The 16,145-nt window shown below is 44.1% G+C and overlaps 1 protein-coding gene across 1 annotated transcript; it reads right to left on the minus strand.

Moving 5' to 3' along the window:
* Positions 1–404: 404 nt before the first annotated feature.
* On the minus strand, positions 405–13,581 carry ESS2 (ess-2 splicing factor homolog). Its single transcript, XM_054996567.1, has 10 exons — positions 13,353–13,581; positions 10,782–10,950; positions 9,597–9,692; positions 7,439–7,608; positions 6,481–6,601; positions 4,722–4,855; positions 3,584–3,686; positions 3,047–3,156; positions 1,756–1,871; positions 405–1,082 (listed from the first exon to the last, which is right to left on the minus strand). Exons 1-10 carry the CDS (start codon positions 13,506–13,508, stop codon positions 794–796), a joined length of 1,464 nt encoding a protein of 487 aa, XP_054852542.1. The 5' UTR covers positions 13,509–13,581; the 3' UTR covers positions 405–793.
* Positions 13,582–16,145: the final 2,564 nt, after the last annotated feature.

Below are 16,145 nucleotides of genomic sequence, written 5' to 3' on the forward strand. Positions count from 1 at the left end.
CATGAACACTTGACTTCGCAATCATGATTAATAGTTAACAGCCCTCCATGGATGTGTCAAACCGTTTGTAAAAGTAATTCGAAGGCAGTGGTCATAGATCATATCTTATTAGAAGTGAACTCTCTAATTTCATTGTGCCTTGCATGAACTACTTGCTTTTGTCTATCCTGAATCAATTTCTTTAGGTAACTCCTAGCATTGTAGCGGTGGGGGCAAAATGTCTCTCAAGCCACTTTCTGTATATATAATTTCATATACCTCCATTGCATCATCTGCCCAGCCCCTTAGCATTTTCAAAACTTTTAAAAAACAGCATTTCACAGCCTCTCTTAATAAAGAAGTGTACCCCACCGAAAGTTTCATCTCTTAAAGGGAAGTTTAGCACCACAGGCAAACCTTCTAACTCAAGATCACATCCAGACCTTTATTCAAAGATATTCTGTATGTAATAAATAGACACGCTCATCCAGACAGAATCTGAGGCACCCAAAGTTGTCCTCTTGGAAAAAAAAATCTATAAAAATGTATGAAAAAGAGCTCATGCCTCATGGGCTTTTTTTCCCTCTGAGTCTCTCTCACTGTCTTGTGTACTTCATAAAATCGGTGCAAAGAAGTACAAGGACATTTTCCTGCTCAGCTAAACCATCACAGGCTTAATTCCACTCTTGTGCTTCTGAGTGCTGCAACCATGTATCAGGCTCTCCTGCCGCTGGCGATCAATACCGTTCGTGCTTCACCGCAAAGCCCTGCCTATAGTCAGGTACGCAGGGCCCCACAGACTGGAAAGCATTCCTCAGAAAAAGTCTGACGCTTTGCGCCTTTTGGGCAGCTGCAGGAGATTGTCCGTAATTGAAGCAGGATCCTGGGTTACCGGAGTATGAGATACTGTCCGGAGAGTTGGGGTGGTGGTGGTAGGTGTCTGTGGCCCACCTGCTGGGGTCTTGTAGCCAGGTGTGCCCAGATGTGTGGGGGATGGGGTGTAGCTGGCTCGCAGAGCTTTGTCAGTATATTTGCTGGCAGTCCTGTTTACTAAGCGCTGCAGGGCTGGAGACATGGCTGGGCTCAGTCCTTTGGGAGTCAGGCTGGAAAAGAACACAGGAATTTGTTTGGACAAGGAAAATCTGGCTCTGGGTTATTTGGGGAGGAGCAGGGTAAAATGGCCTCCCCGCAGGCCCACATCATTGCAGATGGGACAATGCACTTAAGAGGGGGAACAGAACTAAGCTGCCTTGTCTCTGCACATGTTCCCAAGCACAGGCACTGCACATGATGTGCATCCAAACTGCAAGTACCTAGGTGACGGACTCCCATATTTATGTACATACAACATGTCATTGTGCAGGGCACTAGAACTAACTATGCTTGTCTTGCCCACTGTATGCACATTTGCCCAACAGTGGGTACCTGCTGAGATCCAAAACCCAAAACTGCACAATCCCTTGATTAAGGCCAACTAAAATGTCACAAGCAGTTACAGTGGAATTCTTATTCTGGATAGATGTTGAGCAAAAAAAAAGGAGAGGGAAGAGGAATAAAAGATGTTGATGGACATGACAAAGTCTGGCATGTTGAACTGTCCTAAGACAGAAAGGATGAGGTTTTTACACAAGAGTAACTTAGACTGAACCATGCTTGGTGCAAAGAGATCTTGGGCAGCAGCAAGGCACACTACTGTGAAAGAAAAATGGCTGCTCCCAATCAGAAATTTTTTTAAAAACCTGTTACTTGGTTCTGTCTCTAACATTCAACTCTCACCTGGCAAGGTTTTCGGTGACTCTTCTTAACGCTTCCTGCTTTTTCGCTCTGTTTTTGGCAGCTGCCTCGTTGGCCATTTTCAGCCCAAGCCTCTCTCTGCGGCCAGGCTCCAGGATCTGCAGAGACACCAACCAACTTAGTTACTGGCATGTTAACAACAGACCGATCTTTTTCTTGTGCCATGAACATTTCTGGGACAATTTCTATTACAGAAGTGATAAGTAGCTCCGAGTCCTTCTGCTACTGTTTACATCAGTTTGCTGCTCTTTATTTGTCTAATTTGAATTTTTAAAAATCTAAATTGTATTTTAAATGAGCCAGCCACTTTGTAGCCTGTATTGTGGAAAAGTTGGACACAAGCACTCTAAGCAAAATAAAGTATATAAACAACAGCGCAGGTATAACAATGTTTGGTCAACTTTTGCTAAAGAGAAGGCATGCATCCTCAAAGGTACAACGCATGCTTGAAAGGCACAACAGCCACAGGCTCTCCTTTATGTGCCTACCGCATGGCCTCGATGCAGCCTGTTCTTCACATCTGGCACATTTACTACAGAAAAAAAACTATTGTGCCGTGTAAAATATTCTGCTCATCTCAGCTTCTGGATTCAGATCTCCCAGCTGAGGGCAATGAGACGGAAACTACAAAAGGAGATCTCAGAGGAATAAGATTTCCCAAGTTTATTGCAGAGCAACTTGTCCCAATTAAGCTGATGCAGTGGGAGGAGAAGCATGCTTCCTCCCCTTGGCCAAGTAATACGTTTGGATTCCTTACATATTCTAAGCCATCCTGGGCGTGACCAGAGGCATTTCTAGCAGGAGAGGAAGGTGAGGACCATCTTGATATCAGCTGAAAGATACGGGCTGAGCTTGTGTTCCTGCTCTGCTTGCAGGTGTTTAGCATGGATGTGGCCAGGTCTCTCAGCCCCTTGGCTCTTAGCCCATGGCTTGTTGCCTGAGTGAGCTAGGCCAGGGGATAAAGGATGTGGTATATTGTACTGATGGGAAGGGGTGCCTTGTTCCTTTTTTGCAGTTTATAAGCTGTTATGGGTCCCCCCACAAGGGAGAAAAGCAAGGCAAAAATACTTGAAACAAGTAAAGCCATTCTGGGCCTTGATCCACCCCTGGATGGACAAATAAAGCAGACAGTTCAAATTCCAGAGCAGTAGCCTACTGGCCAGATCTGCCCTCTACCCAGAGCTTCTTCTGCCTCTTTCAGCCAGCTCTGCCAATTTGCATGGCATCACTCTATCACAAATGCCAGACTTCTGGATGCTGTCTCTTTAAATACCTTGAAAGCTGGTCCAGGAGTCCTGTCCACATATGGGGTATCTGAGCCTTCCAGCCGCAAGGGGGTGCTTTCTATTTCTCCCCACGTCATCAGAGGGGAGTCATTCACACCTATGGGGACAGTTTCACAAATGAGTCTAATGAAAGAGGCCAACAGCATGCTCTTTGCCAAAGCACAATGGCCGGCAGTGCTCACAGTAGTGAGGCTACAGTTCAATTAGGTACAAATGGCAAAATCTCTTCCATGCACAAGCCTTTCTGATTTTAGTGGGACTTCAGCATGCCCTCGGCTTCACATGCATTTATTTATTTACTTGGAAATGCAGATCCTGCTTTGCCACTTGTTCTAGGCTGCTCACCATCTTCAAGACAATTTTTTTAAAAAATTATAAAATCTGCAAAACAAATCTCTCAAGTTCTCTCTGCCTTTGGATGCACAGCATTGCGGGTTTAACCGTATCTGCTAATGAAATATGCCATGCTGCCTTGTTAAAGGGCAAAGCAATTTATTTTTGCAACGTGAGCTGCAGTTTCTTACCAGGAGCGGGAGAGGGCGTGGCCACAAATCCATATCCGTTAACCTTTGGAGATTCCTGAGGAATGAGTTCCTTTCCGTCTGGCCCTACTTTACCCTGTTTATACTGGATTAATGGAATATTAGTTAGTAACAATCATTTAAACAGTGTTTAAAAACATGAGGAATCATAATCTCCTCCTCTCTCTGATCCTCAAATTTCTCTGGAGAAAACTATGACTCTCCTATATATTTTATTTAAAATATAGATTAAGTTGGCAGTGGAGGGGAGGGTAATATCTTTGCTGCAGAACCAAAACCTCAAACAAAAGCATATGAAATCAAAATGCCATATAACATGCCAGATCTGCCATGAAAAATAAGCTACCAGTAACAAGGAAAGTAACAAAAACATAACGCAGGAGGCGTGCTAGACCCTGATTAGGGAAACCTGGGTTGGAGCCCCAATTTGGGCCATGGAAGTTCACCTTGGACCTGCATCTGACTCTTAGCCTAACAGGAGGAGTGGAGTCCAGTAGCACCTTAAAAGACCAACAAGATTTCCGGAGTACAAGCTTTCAAGAGTCAAAGCTCCCTTCTTCAGATCTGAAGAAGGGTGTATTGACTCAAATCCTCATTGTACTCAATGGCTACTACCTTAAACTATCAACCAAACAGGGTGTTGTGTGAATTTAATACTTCCATCCTTCCTCCAAGAAGCTCATGGTGGCTATAAGGATGGGGCAACTCCTCACTCGCAACAGCCCTGTGTAGTAGATTAGGTTAAGAGTAACTGATCCAGGGTGATCTCCATGGTCTGAGCAGGAATTCAAACCCAGGACCTCCCAATCATGATCTTCCTATCATGTCATCTAGCTGGACTCTTGGCGGGGTAGTTAACTTAAAAGCCCAAACTACAGGGGTCCTTTCAAAGAACACTTCACTCCAGAAGAGGAAGTTTTCCCATCAGTTGAGGACTCTGTTAAAAGCTTAACAAGGAAAAACTGGCTAAAAGACAGAGGGCGCTTTTTACTCTCTTCTTGGGAACCCCCCTATTTTATAAAGGCACAAAATAAATTAATCAGATTTTTAAAATTCTTTTTGTTTTTAATTCATTGTGGGAGCATGACAACATGAAAAACGCTAATTTGGTCTTGCCAACCTGAGCATTGAGCGCAGCTGCCTGCTGGAGTTGGGATTTGCTCACAGCTTGGCTGAACGGATCCTTCAGGAAACGGGTGTTCCGGTGGACGACTTCCCGTGGCTTTTTAAACACATCATCTTCATCGGGGACACCTACAAAAGTAAAAAAGAGGAATGCAGGGGTCTTGCCATTTTTAAATATCCAAGGAGTTGGACCCCATAGATCCATTCTGCTAATAGTGCTGCTTTCCCACAGGAAGGAAAGAGCAGCACAGTTAGAGGAATGGAAGCATGAGATCCATTACGTTAATAAAATTATCAACTTATCAGTTAGAAAAAATATCACTTAACATAGAGATAAAATTGCCTGAAAATGTACCATTGGACATCAGTGAGATTAGCTAAAATTTCAAGTTGGAAGTGTGGCAAAGACAGGGGGACTTTCTTTCATTTATGGTGGTCTTGTATGTTGATATAAACATTTTGGCATAGGGTTCATAAAGAAATAGAGGTTATTCTAAATTATGTTTTCGATTCAACACTGAATTCCCATCTAGAATGGGAAGACATCACAGCAGCTGGTTATTGTAGCTAGGATAACTTTAGCTCATAGCTGGAAATAACAAACTACTCCATCTTTCAGGCAACAATGAACAAGGTCTGGCACGAGTGGCCTATAAGCAAGATTACAATATAAATATACGCAGACATGGAAACTGAATGTGGAGATATTTAGTCTCTGTTTGTTAATTATTTGAATTATCACAAGATACTGTGAAGTACAGAAACAGATATTAGGATGCAATTAGTGGCAAGTAAGTTCTTTCTTTGAATTATTGTGAAGATGAAGAAACATGTACTATACAAAAAAGTCCGATACCGTGCTTGCTGTAAAACAAAATAATTTTTAAAAGGATGAACGTTATCAATTCACAACATTATGCACCGCATGGAAAAAAGCATGAAGAGAATCTCTTCCGCTTCTCTCCTTAATTCTAGAACGTGGGGTTACCAAATGACCGGCAGAACAAACAAAAGGAAACGCTTCTTCACCCAGCACACTGGCACTAGCTTAGCTGGCTTTAAAATGGAACCAGGCAAATTTACACAGGCTTGGTCACTATCAAAGACTAGTGGAAGCTGCATGTTCAGAGACACTATAGTTCTGCATATCACATGCTGTGGAGCAAAACAGCACGGAAGGACTTTTTCCTTCCCATCCTGCTTGGAGGCTTCCTGAAGACCTCTTTTTAGTCACCGGGACACAGGATGGAAGTTTGGTCTGATCCAGCAGAGTTCTTCGACATAAAAACAAACTGAAGAATGAAAATCTCACATCTGACTTTGTTTTCATTAAGGTACACACTAGCACTGCTTCCCCCAAACAATATTTACAGGAGGAAAACAAGGATTTTTTTTGGACCAGACATATCTTGGGCCAGTTAGATATAAACCTGTTTATGCCGTGATTGGAATTATTGTTACAACTAATTTTTTTTAACATGCTAAAATATTACAACTAAACAAAAATAACATTGTGTGTTCTTTCTATTGCAAAAGATAGGTCTGAACTTCTATTGCTGTAGATGCTGAATTGTAAAGAGGAGGCAGGTTTACGACCAGTTTGAGACTGCGGAGTCCCATTCAGGCACTAACAAAGCCCAGACCTGTTTAGTTTCAGCACGGTGGCTACTTCACATCTTCAAAACATATCCTTGGCCTATCACTTAGTGTATCTAAATGTCTCTTCTGGTTGGTGATGCTATACGAAGCTTTACCTGGAGGATAATACATCAGGGAATTCTTTGCCTTGTATTCCCAAGTTTCCACACCAGCCTTCCCGCTTGTGAGGGCCTGCTGCTCTGCGGCTGACGGAAGTGCCAACTGCTCCTGGTGGCGCTGAAAGAGAATTTGAAAACCAACCTTCAGCTAATAAGCAGAAGCACAGAAACCAAGACCAATTTTTCAGATTTTTAAATTATTTGACGTTGCTGTTGAGGCAGAGAATGCTGGTTGTAGCATGACAGAAGGGAACAGAACCTAACAGCCCCCTACTTAAGGGGAAGGCTGCACAGAAATATCACTAACTGAGATCATCTTCAGAGGCACTGCTCCGTTTCTGCCAACTTGCTGATGGGTGCTCAGTACAGTCTGGGCTTTCTCTGCTGTAGAATATCTTCCTGCCACTGACAAGCCTGATAAGGTATCAGCGTCACAATACGATTTTTTAAACAAGCAAGCATGCCTGTTGTTAGCTTTGCGTTTCGCCTAGATTTGAACATCGGAAGTGCTTTGGCCTTCAAGGGTCTGTAGGGCTGCTGCTTACAGGCCATCTGATATTGTTACTGCGTTTAGGTTTTTAGGATACTAGCACTGCTGTTTTAACACCACCTATATTGATTAATCATGTTGGCAATTTAGTTCTTTTCCACTTTGGGTTGGATCTTAGGACTTTCGTTCCACTAATGGTGGGAGCACAAATGATTCCTTGAAGCAGTGTGAACAGTTCCTTGCACTACAGAAAAGTGTGAATGTTAATGGAATGGAGTTGTAGGAACTAGCCCACAGGTGTTATGTGGCCCTTTATCCAAGTGCCACTGCAGAGGGTGTGGAATGGAAGTACTTCAAATAAACCTCCTCCTCCTCCTCTCCTTCCCAAATTGAGCAACTCATATCAAACATCCTTTTTGGAACCATCTTTAAAAGGTCCCAGAAAGACTGAAGCTCCTCCCATACCTGGGCATATTCTTCTTCGGCTTCATAGAGCCACGAGTGTCGGGCTTTCTCCTTTTCTTTGGCCACTTCCATGATCTGCTCAAACGAAGCATTATCCTCGCTGGTGTGTTTTGCCAAGAAACCATCCAGGCTGGGTAGAGCATCTTTGCTCTCTTCGTCCTCTGTTACACCTGAAGGAAAAAGAGGGAGGCAACTAGGAAAAAAACTCCAGGTACACTAACTCATGCTGCCTCAGAAGGTTTTCAAAGGAGAGATTTAATGTGTTCTCAAACTAACTCCACGAGAAGCTGCGGCACAGAAACCAAAAACAGGCGATGATGACAATTGCTATTATATGGTTGGGTTGCATTGGGTCCCCAGAGCACTTTGGTGAAACAGTGGTTTTCACTGTCACTGGGGGTGGGGGGAGATTTGTAAAGTCTTATGGCTGGGAGTTCATACCTGAAAATCTATTAGTGAAATTCAAAAGATTAAAATTATAAGCTCAGATTAATTATGTCTGACAAGCCTTGAGGCTGGGGACTGAATTTGGGACCGTTTGTGGGTAAAATCTTGTCTTCTACCACTGAGCTGCATCCTTTTCTTGCTCTTGTATGAACATATGACGCTTCCTTATATAAAGGTGGTCCACCAGACTCAGTATTATCTACTTGCGTTAGCAGAACCTCTTCAGAAGTCTTTCATAATTGGAATATTCAGGATCATCTCATAGGCTATGCCAGGGACACTCCTACACGCGAAGCAGGTACTCAACAACTGCCCATAGCCTCTCCCTGACAGCCATGTCTCCATTTCATTCTCGAACCATCATACCTGCCACCTGAGCATGATATACATGATGGACTGGCAAAGGAAGAGTACAGTGGCCATCTCCATCAAAGCGTTCCTTGTGTCAGAGACCAGAGGGCTTGAACCAAGAACCTCAGAATCTAAGGCTTGGGCCTGAGCCATCATAACTTGGAGATGATGCTCAAACTTGACAAGTGGCACATTTTCAAAGGAAGCAACTTCTACCATCGAGACTGCTTCCTGGGCTTGACCCAGCCATCCTGATTAAATCTAACCCAACAAGATTTTTCAAGAGTCGCCTTGTACATTCCCTATTTCCTCAGTATTCTTAATCCTTCTGTTTCCTGAATACATCCTTTTCAAAATAAATAAGCTGTTCTGGTCAGTGACGCATTAGTGCAGTACACAGTTTCAGAACACAAATGTTACAATGTGTGACCGAACCCGCGCAAATGTAGGTGGGAAAGCTGTCAAGCCCTTGAACACAAAACCATGTTTAGTTCTGTGCAGCTTAGATGAGCGCATTCACAATTATATTCATCAACACCAATCTACTTGGCACCTGACCAAGGTACATGGGCAGCAACTGACAGGTTCCTGCTACCAAGGACCTTATAACCTAAAACAATGAAAAAACATCCCACTCAAGCTATTTCTGTGCCAAATTAGCACATACCCTCTTTCTGTGCAGATGTTTGATTCCTTGGAATCAAACAGAGGAAGCAGCTGTTCGTTTAGGCCAAAACATTAACAAAAACATGCAGGTGACTTAACAGTGCAATCCTAAGCAACGTTACACCCTTCTAAGTTCATTCGCTTCAATGGACTCAGAAAGGTTTAACTCTGCTTTGGACTGCACTGTTAGAAACTGATGAGTCACTTACAGCGCCACCACAAAACAATGGAAGAATAATTTACTCCACCATCTCATCCACAGATACGGTTTGCAAACAGGTCTACTACAAGAGATCCTTTTAACATAAAATGCTAAGGAATGGATTTCCTGCAGGCAAAGTATGCATTACACCACTGACCTATGGTCTCTCTTGGTGAGGAGATAAGATAAATATAATATGACGATATGAAGCTGCAGGATCCGAGTCAGACAACAAGCACACCTAGCCCAGTATGGTTTAATCTGCCTGGCAGCACCTCTCCAGAACCTCAGCTGAAAAGCCTTTCCCAACCTGTTAGGATTTTTTTAACTGAAGCTGAGCATAAAAACTTCTCTGCGCAAAGCACTGCTCTGCGACTGAGTGATGGGCCCCTCCTAATTTCTGGTGCTGTGCAGAATCACTTCACATTCTTCTGAACGTTGAATCCAAACAACAGCAGTATTTTTAACAACCTAGACAGAGCTGTTCACTACCTTCATCCGGAGTCTTCAGTGAAGACGTCTGTTTATTCATCAAGGAGGAAGCACCAGGATGGACCTGAGGCGTTTCAAACGTGGCTGGTGTAACATCTGCTCAAAGACAAAAAAGATTTGCAAAGTTCAGAACATTGTTTTTATGCTGGAGTTGTAGACTATTTATGGACTACATGTGGGACTAGAAATAGAGGAACTGTATTGTTTTGATTTGTATATGCTTTCCACAGGTAGTTCAGCACTGGCTTGTTTATACTTGACTGAATGAATTTTGTGAAGTGTTTATATTGTTGATAAATATTCTTTGTGTAAGTGGCAGTGTTTGATGTATGTTACAGGAAGAGGATACTACTTGATAGATCATCATTGTTTTCTGGGGAGACCCTCTCTTTGGTTGCATTTCACTGTCTTTCCTGTTGCCTTTGTTTTTGCACGTCAAATGAGTACCTGCTCCCATGAGGACAGGGCATTCAGATGGTGAAAAAGGCAGACCTGCCACAGCAACGGGCTTTCTAAGCAACACAGTGGCAAATACTACGAAAGCAGTGCCAGCATCAGACAGACATTCTGAGTACGTGCCATAACTTTGGAAGAGACCAGCTCCCTGCAGCAGCAGTGATTGCCCTTGGGTGTGAGCACCATCATCACAGCTGGAAGTGGTGACTTCTCCTCCCTTGGATAGGCAGAGGTCAGGCAGTCAGGGCTGCTGCACGCTGCTGACTGGTTCACTGACTTGCCAAAGCCAGCAGGGACAGCTGGCAGGAACCAACTAAGGAAAAGAGGACAGACAAGCAAATGATGGTTGCTGTTGCTCCACTGGTAGCTGCTCACTCACTGCACCAGCAAGTGAAAAGCAATGGTGGGCAGCCACCACCACTTGCTTGTCTGATCTTTGTATCTATATCAGCTGCATCCTGTTTCCTGGGAGGGGACCTGGTGGGCAGCATCTTGTCAAGGACCCTCTCTCCCAAAAAACCTGGAACCAGCCTGATTTACACAGCACAATAAACACTCCTGATGTTATGTAGGCAAGGTGTGGGACTAGTTTGGGGTTTGCTCACCTCTGCCCATTCTTCCATCACTGCTTGACCCTAGCCTAAAAGAAAGCATTTGCACTTCCAAGACAGTTAGCCGTGCACCTTGTTGAGATTCTATATTAGCCCAAGTGCCCAAAGACGTCCTTACATGGTGCAGGGGTGTCTCTGGATGATCTGCCCAAGGAGGAGCCAAATTTGATGGCTATTTGTCTCATTTTCTCCAAGTCTCCACTTTCTTCCGCCTCCAGGTATTCCTTCTGAGCACGCAGTTTTTCAACATCAGGGAAAAAATCTCTCTGGATGATTTTCTCCAGGCTCTGTTAGAAATCAAATGTATAATAAATGGATAAAAATGTAGTTTGTGGAAGATAAACTCTGTAAAAAAATATTTAAGTCTGAGGGACACAAGATTCTGAGAAGAAAACCTAATTGTATCAGCCCGTCAAGTCAGGCCCACCTACTGTGCTGTACGTGGACCAATGGGAGCAAAACTGGGGGAATACAAAAATGTACACAGTAAATCAGTAATGTTATCTCAGTTTACTGGGTATTCATTGCATCCCTTACTTTGCAACCTCAAAAAAGTTGTTATCTAGAATTGGTCAGGCCTACATCAGCCCTCTTGAATCAGCCTCATGAATCCATTTTTGAGCCCCTAAACTCACAGGTACCCACTTCATCAACAAGTGAGCATACAAAATCCTCAAAGCCTATTGCATTATTTATTGACTGTCCAAGCCTTGATCATATTGACTGACACTGTGTAATCCGCCTTGTGTCACAATAAGAAAGGCAGACTATAAATAATGTAAATATAAATAAATTACGTAAATACACATTATGTACATCAGTGTAAGGATCTGTAGACCGGGGGCACTGCCCCAACTTTGCTGTTAGAAAATGGATCCCACCACAGCACCTCACTTGCTCTCCTGAAACCAACCAGGGAAGGAGGCAGGCAGAAGAGTTCCCACAAGTTGTTCTTTGACTTTCTGCAATTTGTGTGGTTAATGTAGCAGTTTTGGGTGGCTGCAATATCCAGTCTCTGTTGCCTCTGGGTGTTGCTGTAAAAGAATTCTCTCCATGCCTGGAACCTCACACTCTAGCTCCCTGTACATGCAAGTAGTTTACATCAGACTTTGGAGAGACATGGTGTGACTGCTAAGTCCCAGCATGTCTTCCTTAGGAACAAGTCATGTCAGACCAATCTGATGTATTTTTCTCAATAGTTACTAGTTTAGTGATTGGGGGAATGCTGTGGATGTGGGTCTATTTTGATTTTAGTATTTTGATATTGCCTCAAGACGTTCATGCTGAGGTGAGATATGGACTAGATCCTATTGGGGGAGGGATTAAGGTTTGTTTGGTAGATTGTGCTCGTCAGCATGGAAGCGGTGACAAATATATATATAAAATTCCTATTAACAGGGAAGCTGCACAGCACTGTGCATATTAATAGCACATCATAAAAACTATGTAACAGTGCAAATAGAATGGGACTGAGAAAGAATTGGTTTTCTTGAGGTGACACTAAGGAGCTTATGGCAAAGGGACTTTCTGATTTATAGGTACCAGGGCACAGTTTGAAAACAGGCAATGCAGCAACCTTGCTGAAGTTAAGGGGGTCTGGCTGGTGCCTGCACGAAAAATTTCCTGTGTGACCTATTTATTTGAAAACTATAGTTCCCAGGAAAAATTCAGTCACTTCATTCTTGAATGAACACTATGTTTTCTATCACAGCACAAAGCATAAAAGTGTAACAAAAATTTAAAAGCCACAATTCAATCCTATGCACATTTATTGATGAGCAAAAGCAACAACAGAGACATCTCTCTCTCATCTTTAAAAAATAAAGTAAGTATATTATGGCAGAAATGTTTAAGGCCAGAACCCCCACCCGCAAATACATGAACTATTACATTCAGAATCCCTGAATGTGTGTACATATACACACTCTGCCATTCATTTGAGGGAGTAGGCTCCAGCTAACAAAACCTTCTGCCACAATAAATGTGAGCTTTCAAAGACGCCAAATTACTCTTCATTTCATTGGAGTGACATAACAGAACTGTAGTGTATCACAAGACTAGAATTCTGGGAGGTTTGGGTTCAAATTCTCACTCATCCCTGAAACTCGTTGGGTGACCTCTGGTTAGCCACACTGTTCCATCCTAACCTGTGTCACAGGGCTGTCGAGATAATAAAATGGGGGTGGGGGGGAAGAGAACTATGTAAGCTACCCTGAGCTCCTTAGAAGAAGGGTACAATTCACAAAATGCACTAAGTAATAATGGTAACGCCACTGCGGAATTAATACAGATTGAGTCCTGTGGAACTCACTGAGACTTACATTCCAGTAAACCTGCAGGGATGGTGCCGTCACAGCCCAACCCTATGCAGGTTTACTTAGAATCATGCAATCTTGAGTCCAATGGCACTTGCTCCTTGGCTGTCCCTTCCTAACCTGGAGTTGCCAACCTCCAGGTGGTGGCTGGAGACCTCCCAGAACTACAAATGATCTCTAGGCCACACAGATCGGTTCCACTGGAAAAAAATGACTGCCTTGGAGAGCGGACGTTATGGCATTATACCCCTTGGGGTCCCTCCTCTCCGCAGACTCCAGCTTGCCCAGGCTTTACCGCCGCGCCCCCACCCCCAACCTCCAGCAGTTTCCCAAGCTGGAGCTGGCAACCCTATGTCCGGCCTTCCCCCACTCGCCTGGATGTAGCTGTCTTCGTCCAAGACCCTCTTGCGACGTTGGAGGGGGCCCTGTTCCGCCTCGCTCGCCACGGCCACTGCACCTGCTTCGGCCTGTACCGGCACCAGCGCCTGGGCCGAGGCTGCAGAGCCCCCAGCGGGCCCCGTGTCCTCCATCTCGGCTGGGCCCAGGCGCCCCCGTCGCCCTTAGCAACGGGCCTCAGAAACCTACGCTCAACCCCTCGCCTTCACTTCCGGAAACTATGGAATCCGGAAGAGGGTAGCCAGGATGCCGTACGAGGGGAAAAACTGGCTCGCGCAAAGGTTTGTGGGATGTGTAGTCTTTTGGGTGAGGAAAACTAGGAAATCGGCGGACAGCTGCTTCGGAAGCGCGCCACGGAACAGCGCCATAGAGACAGGGAAAGGCTAGAATAGAGCCGGAAGTGTGTCCTCCTAGTTTCCGGTGAGAGGTAGCTGTTCAGACAGCGGCAAAATATTATAAACTTTGAGGGAGGGTTTACGGTTGCCACCCTCCAGGGTGGTGGCTAAAAATCTCCCGACACTACAGCTGATCTCCAGGCCACACAGATGGATTCCACTGGAGAAAATGACTGCCTTGGAAGGTGGACTTGGGTGCTTTTTAGTGATTTCATGTCGTTACTGTACACAAGTGCCCTGACCTGGATAGGCCCGATCTCAGAAGCTAAGCGGGGTCAACTTTGGTTAGTAATTAGATGGGAAACCGCCAACAAAGACCAGGGTTGCAGAGGCAGGCAATGGCAAACCACCTCTGTTAGTCTCTTGCCATGAAAACCCTGCCATAAGTCAGCTATTATTTGAGGGCATTATCTACTGCACACAAGTATCTGCTTAGGTGATAGGATAGTTTTCCAAATTCATTGAGTGCGCTGTGCAGTATAATTCATTGGAAAGCAGCACAGTGGTTAAGTGGTTCTGCTGCAAATCCGCATTCTACTGGTTCGAATCCCACTACTGCCATGAGCTCAGTAGGTGGCCTTGAGTAAGCAGCCCCAGCTCCCCAACTGCGTTGTGGGGATGATGATAACACTGACTTTGTTCCCTGCTCTGGGTGAGGCACTACTCATCTAGAAGAGCAGTATATAAGCACAGTTGTTACAACAATGCTTTAAAGGGGGGGCAGTAATATGGGGAGGCTTTGACTTCCAGTCCCTGCTTTGGGGCTTCCTGGAGGCATCCGATTGGCCACTCTGGGAAGGTGAATGCAAATAGATGGATCTTTGATTTAACCTACCAGAGTTGTTCTTACGTACTTAGTAACCTTACAGGAACTGATTAATATTCAACTCCCATCCTATCATCTGAACAAAAAGTTACTGAATAATCCTCATTCAAATGGTTGCTGGATGAATCGAGTTTTACTCACTCCTAAGGAGTCAAGCATGCTTAACGGGGGGGGGGGGGGGCATTCCACAGTCATCACTAGAAAAGCTCTGCTGGCTTTAAGCCAAAATTATGCATGTAGCAGGACATAATCAGATTGTTTATCACACACAGATGCTCTGGATCTTGTAGCTTTCTGATCACATGGCATTTGAGAGCCTGTTCTTGTTTTTCTTATTACCTTGTTTTTGTCTGTTTCTTTCAACATCGGTATCCATTGACTTTTTTTAAAACTTTAATGAGAAGTCTCTAGTTTCAGTGGGACTTGCTGCCAAGTGCACGTTTAGAACTGCTGCTATGCAGTCATTTATGCACAAAAAGAGTAAGTTCTACTACATTCAATGGAATTTACTTCCAGTACTATATTTAAGATTGCAACCTTTGTAACATAATTTTTTTATGAGTTGGAACTCACTGCTTCACAAAAGTATACACCAGACATGTAGAAGTAAGACGAAAACATACTGTGCAAACTTCCCATCAATAGAGGAAGGAAATAGAGTGCCTCTATCACATCCCTGCATGGGGGGGAAGTTTAAATGGCTAGAATTGACTTAACTGCCCCCTTACCCACTATTCTATCACAAGAACTAGTGAGTGGTATAGTGGTTAGAGGTTCAGACTCAGGTCTGGGAGATTCAGACCCAGGTCTGAATCTCCACTCTGCTTGCTGAGTGACCTTGGTCCAGTCACACACTGTCATGCTAGCTTACCTCACAAGGGGCCGTTTGCACACGTCTTCTCCCCCTTCCGAAAAATGACACAAAACTTACGGAACAACATGCCTTCATGGCATGAATTCATAACATGACTGCTTCGTGGCGCGATGACATCAGAAAACACACCACGAAGCGAATTCATGATGCAAAATCGTGCTATGAAGGCACGCCATTCCGTAAGTTATGTGCCATTTTTCAGGAGAGGGGAACGTGTGGAAACGGCCAGGGTTATTGTGAGAGTAAAGCCAGGAGAGGACAGCAGTGTAAGCCGCTTTGGGGGAGAAAGCAGGGTATAAATAAGTAAATAATTAAATGAAAATATTTGTAGCTGGGGAGATGAGATTTAGACAGTATCTGCAGTGTACATTGTGGTTTTGCAAGAAGCACTGATGTATATTGGCTGTTGTCTATGACATGAATTACATCAAGTGGCACAATTCCCCCATTCCATTGTTTGACCTTCTGTGTATTCCTCTATTGTGCACCTCTAACAGGACAGTGCTCTTCTGTCTTTTTTATAACATGAAACGCTAGCCAAATTACCCCGACTGTTCCCCTACCTGTATGCATGCGTATGAGTGTGTGTGAGAGAGAAAGAGAGATTTGGCTTGACTCTCGGATGTCTCATCAGTTTTTGCCTGCCTCCCTACTGGATCCAACCATTCAATCTCTT

The sequence above is a fragment of the Eublepharis macularius genome, chromosome 13, assembly GCF_028583425.1.
Source record: "Eublepharis macularius isolate TG4126 chromosome 13, MPM_Emac_v1.0, whole genome shotgun sequence".
Lineage (NCBI taxonomy): Eukaryota > Metazoa > Chordata > Lepidosauria > Squamata > Eublepharidae > Eublepharis > Eublepharis macularius.